Source organism: Rhincodon typus, chromosome 2 (assembly GCF_021869965.1).
Source record: "Rhincodon typus isolate 14 chromosome 2, sRhiTyp1.1, whole genome shotgun sequence".
Classification (NCBI taxonomy): domain Eukaryota; kingdom Metazoa; phylum Chordata; class Chondrichthyes; order Orectolobiformes; family Rhincodontidae; genus Rhincodon; species Rhincodon typus.
The window spans coordinates 73,913,626-73,932,692 of NC_063333.1; the positions used below are offsets into that span (position 1 = coordinate 73,913,626).

The following is a 19,067-nucleotide window of genomic DNA, read 5'->3' on the forward strand; positions in this document are numbered from 1 at the left end:
CTCATCCCGCCCCCTTGACCTGTCCGTCCTCCCTGGACTGACCTATCTCCTCCCTACCTCCCCACCTACACTCACCTTTACTGGCTCCATCCCCGCGCCTCTGACCTGTCTGTCTCCTCTCCACCTATCTTCTCCTCTATCTATCTTCTATCCACCTCCCCCTCTCTCCCTATTTATTTCAGAACCCCCTTTCCCTCCCCCATTTCTGAAGAAGGGTCTCGGCCCGAAATGTCAGCCTTCCTGCTCCTATGATGCTGCTTGGCCTGCTGTGTTCATCCAGCTCTACGCCTTGTTGTCTCAGATTCTCCAGCATCTGCAGTTCCTACTATCTCTTAAATACACCTTCTCTCACTTTCTGAAACAACAAAGACTGGTACCTTGTAGTTATGTCATGATTCCAGCTGATGGCAATTCTGAACAAGTCTGATTTCAAAATGAAACCTGTCATGATAAATTCTAAGTTTTATTTATTGCAATTTTGTTGACTTCATCACTGAACAATCTTCACACAAGGCTGTCAATAAAGCATACAAAAGAAAAGAAAGGCTATATATGACAATTTGCAAAATCACAATGAGAAACAAAAAGAAAGATTCAATTTTTTTTCCCCCAGCAATATGCTTTGGACACACTAATCCCCAGAGAAATATCACTTTAATCATCACTTTATTATTCAACTGACAAGGTCACAATCATTTCCTTTGAGTGACTTTCTGCACATTGACCAGATGTGATTTGTGTTTAGAGACACACAAGACACAAGCTAACTCACTGAATTTTCTCACTGAATTCTAAAGACAGCTTAAGATTTCTTTCCAACTCTGTTAGCCTGAAGACATTTGCGACTAAAAACAGCCCTTCTGTTGGAATGAATCTTTACTTCTGAAATGAACCATTTGTCTTTGTACATTTTAAAATTTCAATTTTGTAAGCACCTTAGTGATGATCACTACAGGTATCTTCCGAAACATTTAGCTTAAGTCACAGGTTTTCTTCAAAAAAACTACTTTGACCTTTAAAACGAATACACAAGTCAGTTAACAGAAATGAAATCAATAATTTTAACCAACCATAAGAATCCAAATGTTCCCATGACAATAATTACTTATTATAAAACAAATTATCACAGGTATCATCGCTCAATTCAGTTTTTTTTTTAAAATTCATTAATGGGATGAGGGCATAGCTGGCTAGGCAGCATTTATTGTCCATCCCTAATTGCCCAGAGAGTAGATCAGAGTCAACCACATTGCTGTGGGTCTGGAGTCACACATGGGCCAGACCAGGTAAGAATGGCAGTTTCCTTCCCAAAAGGACATTAGTGAATTAGATGGGTTTTCAGACAATCGACAATGGATTCATGGTCATCATTAGATTCTTAATTCAAAATATTTCATCGAATTCAAATTCCACCATCTGCTATGGCAGGATTCAAACCTGGGTCCCCAGAACATTATCTGGGTCTCTGGATTAACAGTCCAGCAGAATACCATTAGGCCATCATCTTTCCTCCCCCCAAAAAAAATTCTCTCTCAGTAACAGGGGTCTGTTTATTAATATTTGTAGCTTCCAAAACATGCAAGTGCACCACAGTGCAAACCCAACTAACACCACTAAATTTATTGTTGGTGTAATTCTTTGAACTATGGAGATTATTAGCAAATGTTGTCCAAATCATGAAATCACATCTAATGTTGGACACTGTTGCGAGCATGTAAAGGTAGGTTGATTAGGCGTGGTTATTACCTTGCTTGTTGCAAACAGCCAAAGTGATATGCTCGGCCTTTATACCTCACATCACAGAGACTGAAATTCACGTGCATACATGCTAAAAATGGCCCGTGCTGGATTGTGTAAGAGCAACAAACTGCCGAATGATACTTATAATGAAGTTTGTCCCCAGTACTCATTACATCTGTATATTTCTGGATTGCCTAAAGCAAACAAAAGTAAATGTCCTTTTATGCCATATCTTATCTATGACTGGTTTCACACAACATGAACTGGCCACATTAAAGTTTTGAGCACAATGCAGAATGGAGGATTCCTTCGCAGTTGTGAAAGTCATACAGGACATGCTTTTAATTTAAATGCAGCATTCACGTGATCATTTGTCATTGTTAGACTGTTCACTGATGTATCATACAGGGGAGCCGTAGACATTTGTATTGCAGTGCTACATCATGGCAATCTAGACCCACCACCATTGTGACAATCGGCAATCATTCAACTTGAGAAATGATATGTTCACTTAATGATGCCCAAATACATGACACTGCCGTGTGATTCCCACCAGGCCTAACTCTCATAAACGTCTTTGTGGGGAGTTTCATGGGAAATATGTCTTTGGAGGAACACAATAAATGAGTAATGATTTGAACAGGGTGGTCATTAGCCCACAGGAGGACTTAGCATCCAATTCCAGCATCAATCTGTAAGGTGGGCAAATTGCTTGGTCCCACTTCTCACTGTACATCAGAAAAGAAACACCACATGAACAGGCACAAAGCCATTACTTTTGGTCCTGAAAAATGATGAGTCCACCTCAGAGCACCCTGGGGGAAAAGTATCTCAAGTTTGAGCAACAGGTGAAGCTGTTCATGCTGTTACAATGAAGCAGCAACACCAGTGACATTTTCTACTAACAAAATACTGCCATCAAGCCAAAAGGTTGTTCTGCCTACCACACAATTGAGTAATGTGGTACATGAATTTCAGTGTTGACGTGATGCTAGGTATAGCTATACGGGTATAGACTAGCAAATCACATCAAACAGCATATCACTTTGGCTGTTGACAACACAGAAGGTCCAGATTATACCTAACTGGCCAGAACCAGCATAAAAGTCAACACAGTATGCACCATTAAATGTGATTCTGCAACTGGATAACATACTATACCATCCTGAGTGTGCAAACAATTGTGCTGACAAACAACTTTAGGGTTAGAGCTCGCAGTATTCCAGAAGTTACATATAATAACACACAGGGCCCCGTTCTTTGCAGACATAAAGAACGTGTATACACTGAACTATCTCAACTCAGCACAATACAGGTCAGCCATTTGTTTGTTCATTTCTCAGGGCAATGCCTTGACCAATCAGAGTCAACCTACCTGGTTCAAAATTTAAGTAAATCTTTGTCATCATTAACTGGCAGAGTCTTGGTGATAACATCTCAACCAATTAGAATCCAGTGGGCAAAAATCTGACAGATGGGGTACGATGTGCAAAAATGTGAACATCTCCAGATTTGCAGGAGAAATAGAAATGCAGCATTCTATGTAAACGAGATAGCCTGCTGAACTTTACTGTTTACAGGGATCTGGGTATTGTGGTGCATGAATGATTAAAAAAAATTCATGCAGGTGAAGCAAAGATTAGCGTTGCTTCAGCTGTATAGGGCTTTGGTTACACATCACCCGGAGGATTACGTATGATTTTGATCTCCTTACTCAAGAAAGGATATAAAGTAAGAAGCAGTTTAAAGAAGGTTGACTTAACTGACTCTTGGGATGAATGGGTTATTTTGAGGGAAGATTAAGCAGGTTGGGCATGAATCCTTTGGTATTTTCAACAATAAAAAGGTGATCTTGTTGAAACATAGGAGATCAAGAGGGTGCTTGACAGGGTGGTTAATGTGTGAAATTCTCTTCTCCAGAGAACAGTGAAGGCTGTGTAATTAAATATATTCATGGCTTAGTTTGGTAGAGTTTTGTTCAACAAGGGAGTCAATGGGTGAATGTAGCAGAATGAAGTTGACACCACATTGAAATCAGTCAAATCCCCTACTCCTGTTACTCATTATTGTGTTTTGCAAAGCTAGGTTTTCAATCCTGCCGGGGCTGAGATAGAAGGTGATTGAGACCTAAATGTGGCTTCCCTGATGGCCCATTCAACCTGCCTGTTGCAGGAGCAACCATAGGCCACCAATGTAGAGGAGTTCTCCTCAACCCTGGACACCTTACTCCCTTAAAGTGGCTTAATTGCTGAATCTATTTTTGATTAAACTTATTAAAAATTTGGTGACAGTGAACATTCATTTTAAAGGCCATTTCAAGCTGAAAGGCCTCCAACTGCCCCTTCTCCATTGAGACCCCTTGCAGCGTGAGATTGACAGTGAGCCTACTCTCTGGCTATTAATTGACTAACGCAGGGAAAAAAAAAATCACAGATGAGTGACTGTTTGTCCCGAGGTGTGACATCAAGAACCAGAAACAAAGCCAACCTGTTTCCTACCTGTTGAGGGAAAATCCAGCCCTGCCAGAATGTTTGGGTCAATTCACTTACATTTCCATTAGGACCATTTGACAGAAATCTCACGTAAACTGAAAAATGTTTCATATGCTGAAACTGCTTAGATCTTTGATTAGAGCTTTTAAGAAGTCGATTCTGTCTCAAGACTGCCGTAACACTTTGGAAAGAGCAAGCAGGCAAGTTGCAAACTGGTTTTAGCACAGTTCACTGTTAGCTGGCTGTGCTGAATGGCTCATGTGGTTTTGTCACTTTTGCAAAGAGATATCTGCTAGGATGTGGCTCTGACAGCCAAGAGAGTGACAAAGACATAGCAAAGATGAACTTGAGCAGAGCATGCAGTTTTTCTGAGCGCATCCTCAAACCTTTCAGAATGAGACTGCATAAAGAATGGATTGACTGCTGTATCTCAATAGGGAAAAAGCAACAGAAAATACGTCTTGTGCAAAGTCAAGGATTCTGATCTCAAACATAACAGGACGTTAATCAATACTACAATGACATCAGACAGCTGAAAGCCTTTAACAGAACCTTTCAAGCCTCCAATCTCTACTGCCATCATGAACAATTAATAACATTATTTTGTCATTGCTGCTAGAGTAGAATTCCTGGTCTTAAATAACAGACTGAGATACATCAGTGAGGTCAACGTTACTTGATAAGTAACTTCTCAGAGCCACTTTGTTACACAACAGTTTAGAAGATATTTTGCAAGTGGTGGTGTTCCTACATTTCAGAGGCCTTACCCTTCCAGGTGATAGAACTCATGGTTTGGAAGGTGCTATCAATGGACTCACTTCAGAGTATACACTAGAGAAAATGAGAATTTCCTAATTTGCCAACACCAGGCAAGTGTACATGCAGCTTTAAGATGTTTATACATTACACAAGAAATCCAGCCCTCCTCCTGCTTCTGTATTCCTGGCATGAATGCAAATCAGGCTGGGAATGTATCGTGCATATTCAGAAACGTAGTGAAATAGTAAATTCACTGGCTGAAATGCACTTGTGTTGCTTATTTGTTTAGAGAGTAATTTCACTGCCTGTAATTTTACCACAGGGCTGAAACTTGGCATCATGAATAATTTGAGGCTGAATCCTTCCCTTCAAACATAAAAACCATCATTCATATCAATACGGACATGAATTTTTTTTTATAATTAGTTCAGTTGAACTTTGTCTCTTTTTCTTAAAAAATATCAATGATTTTTCTGAAACTTACTCATTATTCTTCTCAGATGCATCCTTTACCACATCAACCTTTGCATCATTGTCTTCCTGTGATGCTTGCTCTATCAATTTGTTTACAGGTCCTTGCAAAACCTACAAACAAAAGTTTCATTATTTTAAGTTATATGGCATTCACAAAATGTTTTAACTTTAAATTACACATTATGGTCAAACAATTTGTCACATAAACCTGCAAGTAATATATTTGGCGTCAATTCAACAAAAAAAAACATGCTTTTGTCTGAGAGAACATACTTTAGCCTGAGATACGTTGGATAGAGATCTGATTGTGAAAGTAAATTTTAGTGGCCCCCTTATTAATCCTTTTGACTTTTATTCGTCATCCTTTTCGTCAGTTAATATCACCCATCTTCCACCTAATACAAAATCCCTCCATCTATCAATTCACTACCTCTGCCTTTGTTATATCTCTGAATTTTTCCTTCCTTGAAAGGCCTATCACCTGAACCATAGGGGTTGGTCTTCCTCTGTGGGCTTCAAACTTTTGACAATGGGAGTGCCAATCATCCAATTCTGGACAGTTTCCTATTAGCTCACCAGCTAGGAGACCCAGCCCTCCATCCATAATAGGTTAAAAAGTTACCTTCAGGCCATGTTCATTAGCAGTTGTGTGTTCCCACCCACATTTCATTCCAAGAGCACCCCTGAATTAAAAGTCTATGGCCATTTCATACTTAATACTTCTTTGAGGATTTGGATTTGAAAGATTATGCAGAAAATTTCTGTTTCATGTTATATCTAGACATTTGAATTAGGTTAAAAAAAAATACACTGCAAATGCTTTGGGACATCGGAAATCTTTTTTTCCAACAAGGCTTCTTCGAAATCATACAACTTCAGATAATTGAATGGATTCACTTCTCATCTTTCCCCTGTCAGAGTTTTCTGGTTTTCTTGTAAGAAGTGTGGGGTTCGGCAAGTTGCTTCTGATCAGAATTGAATGGAGACACGAACCCCGTGAATACAGCCAACACTGCTGGTCTCTCCTGCTTCTGAAAAGAGAACTCTGCCACAAAATTGGGAGAACAATCGGATTTCTCCCTAAGAGGGTGACTGTGGGAACTTCTCAATATTGTATACTTCCTGATCAACCTGTGTCTGACAAAATCTGAGACAACTGAGTGCAAGTAGTGACACACGCAAGAATATCAGATCAACGATCACTTTATCTTGTCGCCTTCTAGAACAATCATTGGTTTGGTCAAAAAGTGATTTTTTCTGAATACTCTCTACTGTGTTGGGTGGTGGGTGGGATGGGGTGGAGGAAAGAGAGAGAGAGAGACACAGACAGACAGCATGTATGTGAAGAGGTGTGCGAGTTTTTTTGTGAACAACTGATAGCTATTTGTAACTCAATTCACAAGTTCCAGAACTCGCTGCAGAACTACACATTTTCTTTGAAATCTTAAACAAAATCATTTAGCTTCCAGTGCAAAGTTGTTTTGATTACATCTAGTCAGTGAAATGTTTCACCATTCCCAGTTTTGAAGTTGTCATTGGACTCTAAATATTAACTGTTTCTCTCTTCACAGAAGCTGACAGACCTGCTGAATTTCTCCAACACTTTTTATTTAAATGAAATTTTATTGTCAAGTCATTTGTTCTGGTTCTATCACTAACTTTATGTTCAGAATTTTGATACAATTACAGCTTGAACTCCTCTTGCAGTGCTAGGCTTCAAAGTAATTGTTATCTCAGACTTACCAGCATCTCTCTCTAATGAGAAAGCAGACTCTGGGGCTATGGCGACTTTCACTTCACAAAGGATCAATAGAAAAGGATTATGAAAAGGATAGAGTGTAGTAACAGGAGTATAGCAAACAATTACAACTTTCTTGACTGCAAAGTATTCATTCATTTGACTGTACAAAAACAAATGAATATGATAAGAAATGAAAGATTAAACTCCAAATAGCTCAATCTGCTACAATATAAGGGAAAACACAAGTGACTTATTATGTATTAAGGCCGTGTGATACCAATGGATGTGTTTCTTCATGCTGGCTAAGCATGCGCTCCGAAGGTGGAGTAAACTGTCAGAAAATCTTGCTGTTCCAAAGAGATAAATCAAACCAGTGCTGACAATCAAAAGCATGACTGACATTGTTACCCATGACTGTAAAATAACAGGGTATCACAGACAAAGAGAGATCATTTCCCTAATGAAAACAGAATTACAGTTTAATTAAAAGCAGCAAAATACGAGCCAGCCTACCTCCTCCCTTGTTCCTTTGATTATCCATGTATACTATGTCATCGGATAGGTCAACACAATACCGATGCAATAATGGAACAGTGTTTCAATTTATCTCATGTTATTTTTGATACATTACTTTATACTGCACAAATTGTGCTACTCGGAATTACAGCTTTCTTTTCCGTAGATAAACTATTTTTTGGACAGTCACAGAACAATCCAGAATCATGTAATTGTTTTATACACTTTGTTATTTCTGCAATTAATGATTTATACAAGCTTTTACATCGATCTTTGTCATTCTTTATTAACAGAAGTACTAATGGCAAACTTTTTCCCCTTCATTAAATGTATCACTGCTGTTTTTAATTAACTGCATCATGTTCAGGACCACCTTCAATCTGGGGTTGATAAGTGTCAAGCAATCACCATCTCCAACAGTGAATCTAACAATTTCTTCTGAATAGTTAGGGATGGTCCATCAACTTGCTGAGAATGATGAGCAGTCCACACTTGCCAAGCTGAATGCCAATCAAGTGGCTGCATTGTCCTCGATGTTTTACAGCATTTTCTACATTGTCAAAACTGCACTCATTCAGGCATTGAAAATTATTCCATCACATTCCTAACTTGTGCCTTATAGATAGTGGACAATTTTGGAGGAGTCAGGAGATGAGATACTCACCACTGAACTTGTAGTGACTCGCTCTTGTATTTGTATGGCTTGTCCAATTCACTTTCTGGACAAAAGTAAAACCCAGGATGCTGATAGTGGGGTTTTCACTGATGTTAATGCCATTCAATTTTAAAGGAAAATGATTGGATTCTCTCTTCTTGGAAGTAATCATTGCCTACCAGCTATAAAGCATGAACGTTCTCTGCCACTTATCTGTCAAAGCCTGAATATTGTCCAGGATTGTATGCATTTGGGCACAATGTGCTTCAGTATCTGAGAAATCACTGAATAAGACAATTTTGAAGGTGACCATCCAGCCCATCCTGAGTTTGAATGAGCATCATGACTGAATCTGTCCTTCTACTCTTTCCCAATAACCCTGAACATTATTTCTATTTAAATAATCATCCGTTGTCCTCTAGAATGCTACAATTGAATCTGCCTCCACCACAATTCCAGGCAGTGTATTCCAGACCTGAACTACTTACTGCATGAATTTGTTTTCTCACATCACAAAATCTGCGTCGTCTTGTTCTTGATCCATATATAACTGGGAACGGTTTCTCACTCTTCCTTCTGTCCAGACTTCACATGATTTTGAAAACTGCTATCACATATCCTCTTCTCATCTCTGAGGAAGAGAGTCCCAACTTCTTCAATTTATATTCATAACTGAACTTTCTCATCCCTGGTGCAGTTTTTGTCAACTTCTTTCACTCTCTGCCAAATGTGTTCACCTCCTTCCCAAAATGTGGTGTCTAGAACTATACACAACACTCCAGCTGAGGTTTAGCTACTGTCTTATGTAGATTCAGCATTACTTCCCTGCTCCTTAACGCTATGGCACGATGAATAAATGCTAGGATACTGTATGTTTTAATAAGCACTCTTCAACTGTCCTGACATTTTGTGACTTATGCACACAAGTCCCAAGTCCCTCTGCTCTTGCACAGCCTTTACAATTGCACTTTTTATTCTGTACGGTCTCTGTCTTTTCTACGAAAATGCATCAGCTCACCCTCTTGACACCTGTTCAAAAAATCCCAGCAAGTTAGCTAAACATGATTTCCGTTGGGAGATCTATGTTGGTTCTCCCTAACTAATCTGTATTTGTCAGTGACTATTAACTATAGACTGAATTGTTGTTTCTTGAAGATACTTCACTGCGGAATTTAAACTGGACTGGTTTATAATTGCTAGTCCTCTCCTTACAAACATTTTAGTGAACAATGGTGTAACGTTTACAATTCTGCAGGCCTCTGGCAACTATGCCAGTATACACGATAGAATCAAAGATCATGGTCAAGATCCCTGCAATTTTCACTTTCACTTCTTTCAATATCTTGGATGCACATCACCTGGTCCTGATGTCTTGTCAAATCCAAATGCCAATAGATTGATTATTCAATATTTTCTCCATACCAATTTTGAACCCTTGTAGTGACTGGGTTTTTTTCTTCTGACACCATGAGTTATATCTGCTTCCTTGGTAAAGGCAGATGCAAAATATTTATTTAATGCCTCAGCCATGCCCCATTGCCATGTGTAACTCACCTTTGAGAACCCCAAATGGTTGTCCTCCTTGTAACACCCTTTTGACTATGTACGTACCTAGCCTATAAAAGGCTTTGGGATTCCAAAGTTTACTAGCCACCAGTCTTCTCTCATATTCCCCCTTTGCTACTCTCATTTGCTTTCTCATCTCTCTTCTGAACCTTTCATATTCACCTTATTTCTCAATTGTGTTTTCTACTGCACACCGTCATAAGGCCATTTCTTCATCATCTTAATTCCTATCTCCGTTACCACCCAGTAAGCTCTGGATCTGTTTACCCTACCCTCCCTTGTTGAGGGAATATGCCAGGATTGTATCTAAACTATCTCTTCTCTGAAGGAAGCCTATTGTTCAACTTTTTCTCATCACTGTTTTCCCACTAATCTTTGGCACTGTTCTTTCCAGCCCAGCTTTGGTATTGGCCCACTGAGGTCATTTCTTGTCCAGTAAATTATTCACACTCTGGAATTAGAAGCAGTGCTGAAAGAGGAGTAATGCCTCATATGCTCCACATCTAGCTCAATGCAGCCAAGCTATATCAGTACAGCTAAAACAAATGCCATTTACCAAACAATGTAGAAAGTTGCCCAGGCATATACTGTCCATACAAGCAGGGTAAATCCATGCTGGTCAATTACTGTCCCACATATCTACTAGAAGTTACGGAAAGTGTCATTATCAGTGCTATCAAGCAGCATTCACACAACTTACAAATGCTCAGTTTGGGTTCTGCTATTGCCATGCACTTCTTGTCCTCTTTGCAGCCTTGGTCTAGACACAAAGAAGCACTTGACAGATTTTGGTATTAAGGAACCCGAGCAAAACTACAGTCAATGAGAATCAGGGAAAATCTCTGTGCTAGGCATGACTCCAACCAGCAGAAATGAATCCGGTTGTGTTATTGGAGGTAAATCATTTCAGTTCAAGGACAAAGCTTCAGGAATTTCTCAGGTTCAGGCCTAGGCACAAGCACCTTCAACTGTTTTATCAATGACCTTCTTATCATGATATGGTCAGAAGTGGGGATGTTTGCTGATGATTGTGCAATATCCACGATTATTCACAATGACTCAGCTAATGAAGTAGCCCATATCAAAATGCAACAAGACCTGGACAAGTTCCAGGCTTGAACAGATAGTGACAAGTAACATGCAATGTTTATAATAAACAAAAGAGAAGCTAATCATTTCTCCTAGATATTCAACATTACCATTGCTGCATTCCCCCATTATCAAGACCATTTCCATTGAGCATTTCCATTGACGAGAGTGGTTAATATGCGATGAAGGATCATTGGACCCAAAATTTTGACTCTGCTTTCTCTCCATAGATTTGCCAGACCTGCTTAATTTCTCCAGCAATTTCAGTAGGGATTCTATAATTCATGAAGGGTTTTCATTTTGCAAATGTGCAACTGGTGAAAATGACATCAACCATACCATCATGCAGACTTAACCAAGTTACAATATTTGCAGTGTTTTTTGATTATCAAAGATGCTTATATTATTCAGGAATAGCAAAAATATCAGGATTGTTGTTTGGTGACCTACTTGAACCATGGTCAAAGACTCATTATGTCACTTGAGGTTTGGGCATGCTTTGTGGAACACACTGATATTCTCAAGCACCACTTCAGTTACCTGGAAGGATCAATATTCACTATGTTCCCACATTATGGAAGCATGTTGTACATTACAATACTTTGCAGTTAGGAAAGCATTGGGTTTTTATCCACTCAAGATGCATTGAAACCAATGATTTACTCATCATGGCAAGGTCATCCACGAAAGAGGGGAAAGGACATATGAGAATCGGATCTAAACAGCAGGTGATATTCAGAAATGAATGGTTGGCAAATGTTTTTGGTGTTTAGGATTTTATTCCTCTCCAAAGACCAGGCCCAATATTACAATGAATGTAGCTTCTACATACAGGGTGCCCCAGGTAATCGAGTGAACTGATGGAACCGTCAATCTCAACTCAACTATCCTAATGAACTTTTGACAGTTTCCAACATCCAAACTGCATTGAGCGTGGTGGCCCGATTGAATGGGGCACAAGAAATAAGGGCAGCAACACACAAGCATAAATGCACACATGCAGATGCCATCTCTCTGGCCCTCCATTCATCCCTGGAACATCTGGACAAGGATACCTATGTCAGGCTCCTACTTATTTACTCAAGCTCCACCTTCAACACCATAATTTCAACTAAACTAACCTCCAAACTGAGACCTAGGTCTCTGTTCCACCCTCTGCAATTGGATCCTCAACTTCTGACCCACAGACCACAAGCAGTGAGAACAGGCAACAGCACCTCCTTGATAATCCTCAACACCAGTGCCCTGCAGGGCTGCGTACTCAGTTGCCTACTGTACTTCGTGTACATTCATGACTGTGTGGTCAAATTCCATCCTAACTCCATCTACAAGTTTGCTAGTGACACCACCGTTGTTGGCCAAATCTGAAACAATGATGAGACAGAATACAGGAAGGAGATAGATTACTTGGTGGTGTAGTATAAAGATAACAATCTCTCCCTCAATGTCAGAAAAAAATGAAAGAGCTGGTCATTGACTTCAGGAAGCAAGGTAGAGGGCACAACACTGTCTACATCAATGGTGCTGAGGTGGAGATGGTCAAGAGCATCAAGTTCCTAGGAGTGATGATCACCAACAATTTGTCCTAGTCCACTCATATTGACACTACAGTGAAGAAAGCACAACAATGTCTCTACTTCCTCAAGAGGCTAAGGAAATTCAGCAGATCTATAAAAGACACTTACCAATTTTTATAGATGCACCATAGAAAACATCCTATCCGGATGCATCATGGCTTGGTACGACAAACTGCTCTACACAGAATCATAACAAACCACACAGAGTTGAAAACATGCCCAGTCCATCACGCTAGCCAACCTTCCATCCACTGACTCGCCTATATTTATCACTGCCTCAGGAAGGCAGCCAACATAATCTCCCCCACCCCGGTCATAATCTCTTCCAACCTCTTCTATCAGGCAGAAGACAAAAGCTTAAACACATGTACCAACAGATTCAAGAACAGCTTCTTCCCCACAGTATTAGACTTCTGAATGCACCTCTCAAATTTTGAATTTAATGTTGGTCTTGTTCTTGGTGCACCTTCTGTGCAGCGGTAACATTGTATTTGTCGCACTGTAATGCACTTTGTATGGCATGATCTGCCTGTACTGCATGCAAAACAAAAAAAAAACTTCTCACTGTACCTAAGTATATGTGGAGAATAATAAATCACATCAAATCAAAATGGACAGTAGGGGTAGAACTGGTGGCAGCAGTAACATACGAGAAGAAGAATGAGGTGAACAGCAGAGACGTTGTGCACAGATTGTGGATCCAATGCAGGAACAGTTTAATAATCTAACCAGATCAGGGAAAAAAAAAAAAAAAGTGTACACTTTGATGATTCAAGTATATTCTGATGTTTAAACCCCCATTCCTGTTCACGCAGTCTTTCTATTGTGTTCTACCGCATTAGGAGTAATGTCCACTTAATATGCAGCAGTACCCGACCTTCAATTGCTATGAAGTTCATGAATCACTCTTCCTGATTACACCCAGGAGTCCAGCCATTTGTTGGACTCATCCCAATCATTACACGGAGATGCATTTGTCTTGGTAATTCTCACTCAAAACATTCACCATTCGGAGAATATCTGACCTTCATTGAATTCTGAATAGGGCTGTTTCTATGCCACTCACGGGCGAGTACAAATCACGAGAGAGAGACACACACAGAGACAGAGACAGAGACAAAGATGGGCTACCACAACAGATCAGCTGTCACATGCACAAGTGATGGCCTTGGGATCAAAGATGAAGGTGACAGAATTACAAGTCTCTGCGACACACATATGCTGGAAAATGAGAAGACCAATTTTGACGATTATCAAGATCGATGCCTGAAACTCATTCCTCTGCTAACATTGCAGGCTGTAGTCTGGGAGTATTATTTTTATCTGTTTCATTCATGTTTTTCAAGTCAAGCAGATTTATACAAAAACCATGCAAGAAATGCAAATCTTTTTGGATGGAAATGGAAGGTAAAACAACAAAGAACAGTGATGGTTTTCAAATTTTTTGTGTATCTATAAACGAACATACAAGTCAAAATATACATTTACCTTCAACATTGCAAATTCATATGGCTGATAGCCTTTGAAACTTTCATGAATAGCAGCCATCGTATGAGAGGTCTTTTCCCAGAAATGGAGTAATGTTGTCTGAATTAAAAAAAATTATTTTAATTTAAATCACTGTGTCATGTTCATTACTTACGTTTATCGGCTAAATAATGAAAGTATAATTTATTGGATTCATGGTTCAGAGATTTATAGATACGTCATTTTCTTTCTGCAATTTACAGTAAAATAAAAAGTAACAAAATTACATGCATTTTTTTTCCCACATCCATCTATAATGAAGAACTTGAACTGCTTCTGATTCCTGCAACCAAGTTACCCCATCTTGCAGGTCATGTGTCACAACTATGTAATTATAACAGTATAGATTTTGTTAAGAAAACCAATCTGTCTTTGAAACGGACAAAGGATCTTGCAAAATGGCTCCCCAAAATTATATGACTACTCTTGAATTTTAGCAGGAACTGGGACTAGACTGTACTTGTATTGAGAAGAAGCCACAACAGACCTTTTGAAATTCAACGAACAATTCCATAGGTAAGCAGAAATTCTGTGATAATGGTTCTTCTCCAGATGTGAATTGCTCTGTACATCACCAAAATAAAGCTGACAAGTACCTTCTAAGCAAATGGCTAAGTGAGATAAAATGGTCAATTACATCAATCACAAGACAATGGATGACACTCTGCTGGAGATCCAGGCTAAACATATACAGAAGTGTGATTTGCAGTTTTGGGATAGCAACCATGTATCAGACAGGGTATAAGAAACCATTTTGTACAGAAATTCATCCCTTTCCCTCAGGAATAACTCTGAAAGACAGCATCGGGGCAGGCTGGGGTTTCTCAACAGGGAGAGGGCGGAAAACAAAACAGCTGGAGGACTGCTTTGCTGATCCAGAATACCAAGGGCCACAAAGTGCCATAAAAAAACTAAGCTGATGTTACTCAACCTCAAGCAAGCCAGATCTACAATGATATTGGAGATTGATCCCATTTTCATACATAACATTTATCCATACTTTTAATCCTTGTATATTTATTGTATATAGTGTCTAATACTTTAGCAATAGTTGTTACAGGTTATGTTTGGTGTTGATTATTTTAAATTAAAATAAGCAATAACAAAAAAGGGAACTAAATGAACTGTACATATTTGTGTTTCACAGGCTAATCTTGAGGACACACCAGGTGTGACTGTAACACATTAAAATAAATACAACCAAGGTCTCATACAAGCAAAGTTGTATTTACTTGTATTACACGAAGAACCCCTAGGTGAGGTGCCCTAATACTGTCCCAGATGAGATACCACAAGCTGCTTTATTCATCCACCTCCTCAGTCGGTTGCAACAAGGGTAAGTTAAAAAGAACGTCTTCCCTCGTGGATAGCTTTCTCGCAGATCCAAATAAACTTGTCTTTTTAAAAAACAGCCAATTTAACCAGGCTTTCTTGAATTCATAAAGCCTGCTTATTCATTATTAAGCTCCAGAAAAATTAGCAACACAACACATACAAGCACATTTATAATAAGAAAAGAGATTCCAAAAAAATCGAAACCTAAAAAAAGTTTTGCATTGTTTTGTGAAGGGCAGTTAGTTGAACATCGACTGTTGGGATGCATTGGTAGGCGAGCAGTTGGCTTCTGGATCATCAGTTTTGCAGATTGATTGAGACTCTAATGCTATGGTGCCTTTTGACTATGTCAAATTCCAAAATTCAGAGGGAGAGTATCCTTTGTCATCCTGTTCCCTTTCAAACTGATTTGCAGCACTCTGAGCTTGGATCTCGACCTGCAACATGGGTGTGACTAGGGGATAATTCTTTGATTGTGAGCATTGCAGCACATGAAGGCTGGTACACAAGACTGTATTCAGTTCTAATAGTCTCCCGCAGTAGAGTTTAAACCGGCCTTTTAAGCTCCTTTTCCTATGTATTCACAGGAAAAATAGAAGACAAAATGTGTCTAGCAGCTTGGGACAATCTGCAGGGGGAGGTTTGTTGTTGAGCTGGGGGTCATCAGGCCCTTGTTACCTTTGTAGTCATAGGACATCACAGTACACAGATTTTTAAAGTTCCTTTGGATATTACATCCCATTGATCCCACACAAAGGTTGCTATAGACCTGCAATCATCATCTCTTTGGCGGTTCTCTTTTTAAAAAGACATTTTGGAATTAAGGGCTAAAATCATCCATAATACTTTGCTGGGGGGGTGGGGGGGGGGCGGTAGAAGGGAGTTTGATTTGTGATCATTACTTCATTTGAGGTATTTAGAAATATTGGGTAAGTGAGGGAATACAAGGCAGTGAGGGAGGAGTTGCAGTTCTGATCTTTTACGAAAAAAAATGAAGTGGCTCAGAGATAGAACAGAAGACCATCTGTGGACCTTCGAAGCCTCGATTAAGGAAGTGAATAGAGAAATAGTTGCTAAGTTTTACCCCATCTGTACACAAGGACAGTAGATTAACCAGGTAGCTGGGAGATAAATATTTTATTACATTTATAGCTTAATTACTAAACCACTTGACACAGCTTAAAATAATAATGCAGTGATCTTTCTACAGTAATGATGGCAGAAAGGTGATGTTTTGCAGTTGCAACATTTGGAAGCTGGTGGACACTTGTTGATCCACAGTGACCATACCTCCTGCAAATGTCTGCAGCCTGAAGAAAGTCAGCTTAGAGTTACTGAACTGGCATCTGAGCTTCAGTCACTGAGATGCATCAAGGAAAGAGAAATTTACTCATACACCGATCCAGGAGGCAGTCACAACCCTTAGGATGAACACTTCAAATTTGATCCATGATCAGGGACAGAAGGATATAACTACAAGGTATGGGGAACTAAAGCGTGTAACTTGAGGAACTTTCACCTTTGCAATTGATCAACAGTTTCAAGGGTCTACCAGGACAAAGGCAGGTTCTGCATGGGAGAATGACCAAACTGACTACCAAACTTTGGATCAAGGAGCCATTCAAATGATGGAATTAAAAAGAATGTAGTAATGGAATAGTGTAGTTACAAGGCTTGAAATAGGTCACTGCAGCCCACAGCGAGTCCCATTGACTGTTGCTAGATAAGTGCCAGGAGTAAAGACATCATTTCAAGTTGGAGAAGAATCTGAAGTAGGTGGGGAAGGATCCAGCTGCAGACTACTGTAGGTCCAAGATAAAACAAATGTACTTCAAAAGGCTAAGTTATAAAAATAGAACTACAAATCTCTGGATTACTACCAGGTAAGCCAATGATTTAGTAGTTATTTCACTGGAGTAGTAATCCAGAGGCAGAGCTTATTTGCCAACAATGTTCAAAATCCATTACAGTGTCTAGAATATAAGTAATGATAGTTAAGTGAGTAAGTAGGAAATGCAGAGGACAAGAAGCAGCTGCAGATTTAGAGGCTGACGTGAATGGACAAGTGCATGCAATGATGACAGTTGCAGTCCAGAAGCCTTGATGAAAGGAGTGTGTAGTGGCAGAGTTTGAGTGAGTAGCAGCCCTGAGATTGTAAGATAGCAAACAAAAGGTGGAGACATTTACCTTGCTAAGGAGCAGAAGACCATTAATTTTACAGCACTGCTGGGCATTGCATTTTACTTAGGACATGATACTGACTCAGGCTGCTTTCTTGTTTTAGGCTGACGGAATTTGGTGCCCTGGTTTCCTTTCCAGTAAAAGCACTTCTCTCCCCTCCACCACATGTCTACCAACACCTCCCCAACAACAATCCTGAAGAGCTAACTTCCCTTTCTGGGCCATTTCCTTCAGGATAATAATACCGAAGCATCGGGTTAAGACTAACAAAAATCTACACAAAGGGCTGGATCTTGCACTCTCCTGTTAGCAGGTTTAAAGGCAGGGAGCATATAAACTCCAAGGGAGATCTTCTTGCCACCTAAGTATCTCTGCCCCTGAAAATGAACAAGGTATAGAGTGGTGGGTTAGGGATAAGGTATGGGTATCAGGAAGTCAGCCCACGTTTAGGACTCATCCAGCCCTATTGATCTCTTACCCGTAGCAGGAATTGGTCTGTACCATGCAGAAAGCCAGATGGCTTTACTGACACAGACTGTTGTCAAGCATGGAAGGGGGACATCCTTTATAGGTGCCTGGGCTACTGGAAGCAACACTGCCACTCCTCAAGTACATCCTACCCATTTAAACCTGCCTGGTCTCTTGAATTCGGACCCTCATCTGCCTGAGACCACAACTCCAAACTTACTTGAACTCTGATGTGCTGGGACTCTCTATGCTTAAAGCCATTGTCGAGGCTCATGAGCGGCGCTGCTGGAACTACAGAGGTGCTGACCAAACAATGGATCTGGAGGTCTCCAAGGCAAGTCTTACTCCCAAGAAACAAGAAGAAATCTTACTTTAAAAGCCACACTGCTGCCAGTGCTAAATCACTGCAGGGCAGCCATTGGGATTATCTGCAGAATCTCCCACCTTTACCCATGACTGTTTAGCTGCAGTGGGGGGTCATGATAGGGATTATAGAGCACTGAAAAATCTAGCCTGAAAATGCTCCCAAAATTAGCTAAGAAATAACTCAGTTTTCAACACTTATAACTTGATTGTTTGCCATTTATACTCAACTGTGACAAAATACTTTTCAAGCTAGAAACCCTTATTTATCTGAACACTTAAAATTGGCTCCTCAACACTGAGGATGAATTGAACAATGTATTTAAAAGAATAATTAGCTTCAATTATAAGTGTCAACTGCAAATTAGTCTTTATTGTAACAGCAAACCATCAACAGAATAGTCAACTGTTAAAACATACATCTGTCAGGTCTGTGACAATTCTAAGAAGAGAAACACAAAATTAATTTCTATCCTTTATTTTTAGCTTAGGCACTTAAGTGATTGCATGTTCCTCATTGTTTTAAATAACCTCATCACAAGAGACATTCCATTATGACTTAATATCATATCCTAAAGCTAGAA

General features: G+C 39.7%; 1 protein-coding gene across 11 annotated transcripts in view; it reads right to left on the reverse strand.

The window, feature by feature from the left end:
- Positions 1–19,067, reverse strand: part of ica1 (islet cell autoantigen 1) — a 128,079-nt gene that overhangs the window by 45,050 nt on the left and 63,962 nt on the right. For 10 of the 11 annotated variants that reach the window (XM_048613777.1, XM_048613735.1, XM_048613771.1 and 7 more), the window contains 2 exons: positions 14,098–14,196; positions 5,476–5,576 (listed from right to left, as the gene is read on the reverse strand). In XM_048613777.1, coding sequence (XP_048469734.1) covers positions 5,476–5,576; positions 14,098–14,196 — 200 coding nt within the window. The remainder of the gene's footprint in view (positions 1–5,475; positions 5,577–14,097; positions 14,197–19,067) is intronic. The other variant, XM_048613749.1, reaches the window with a different exon arrangement.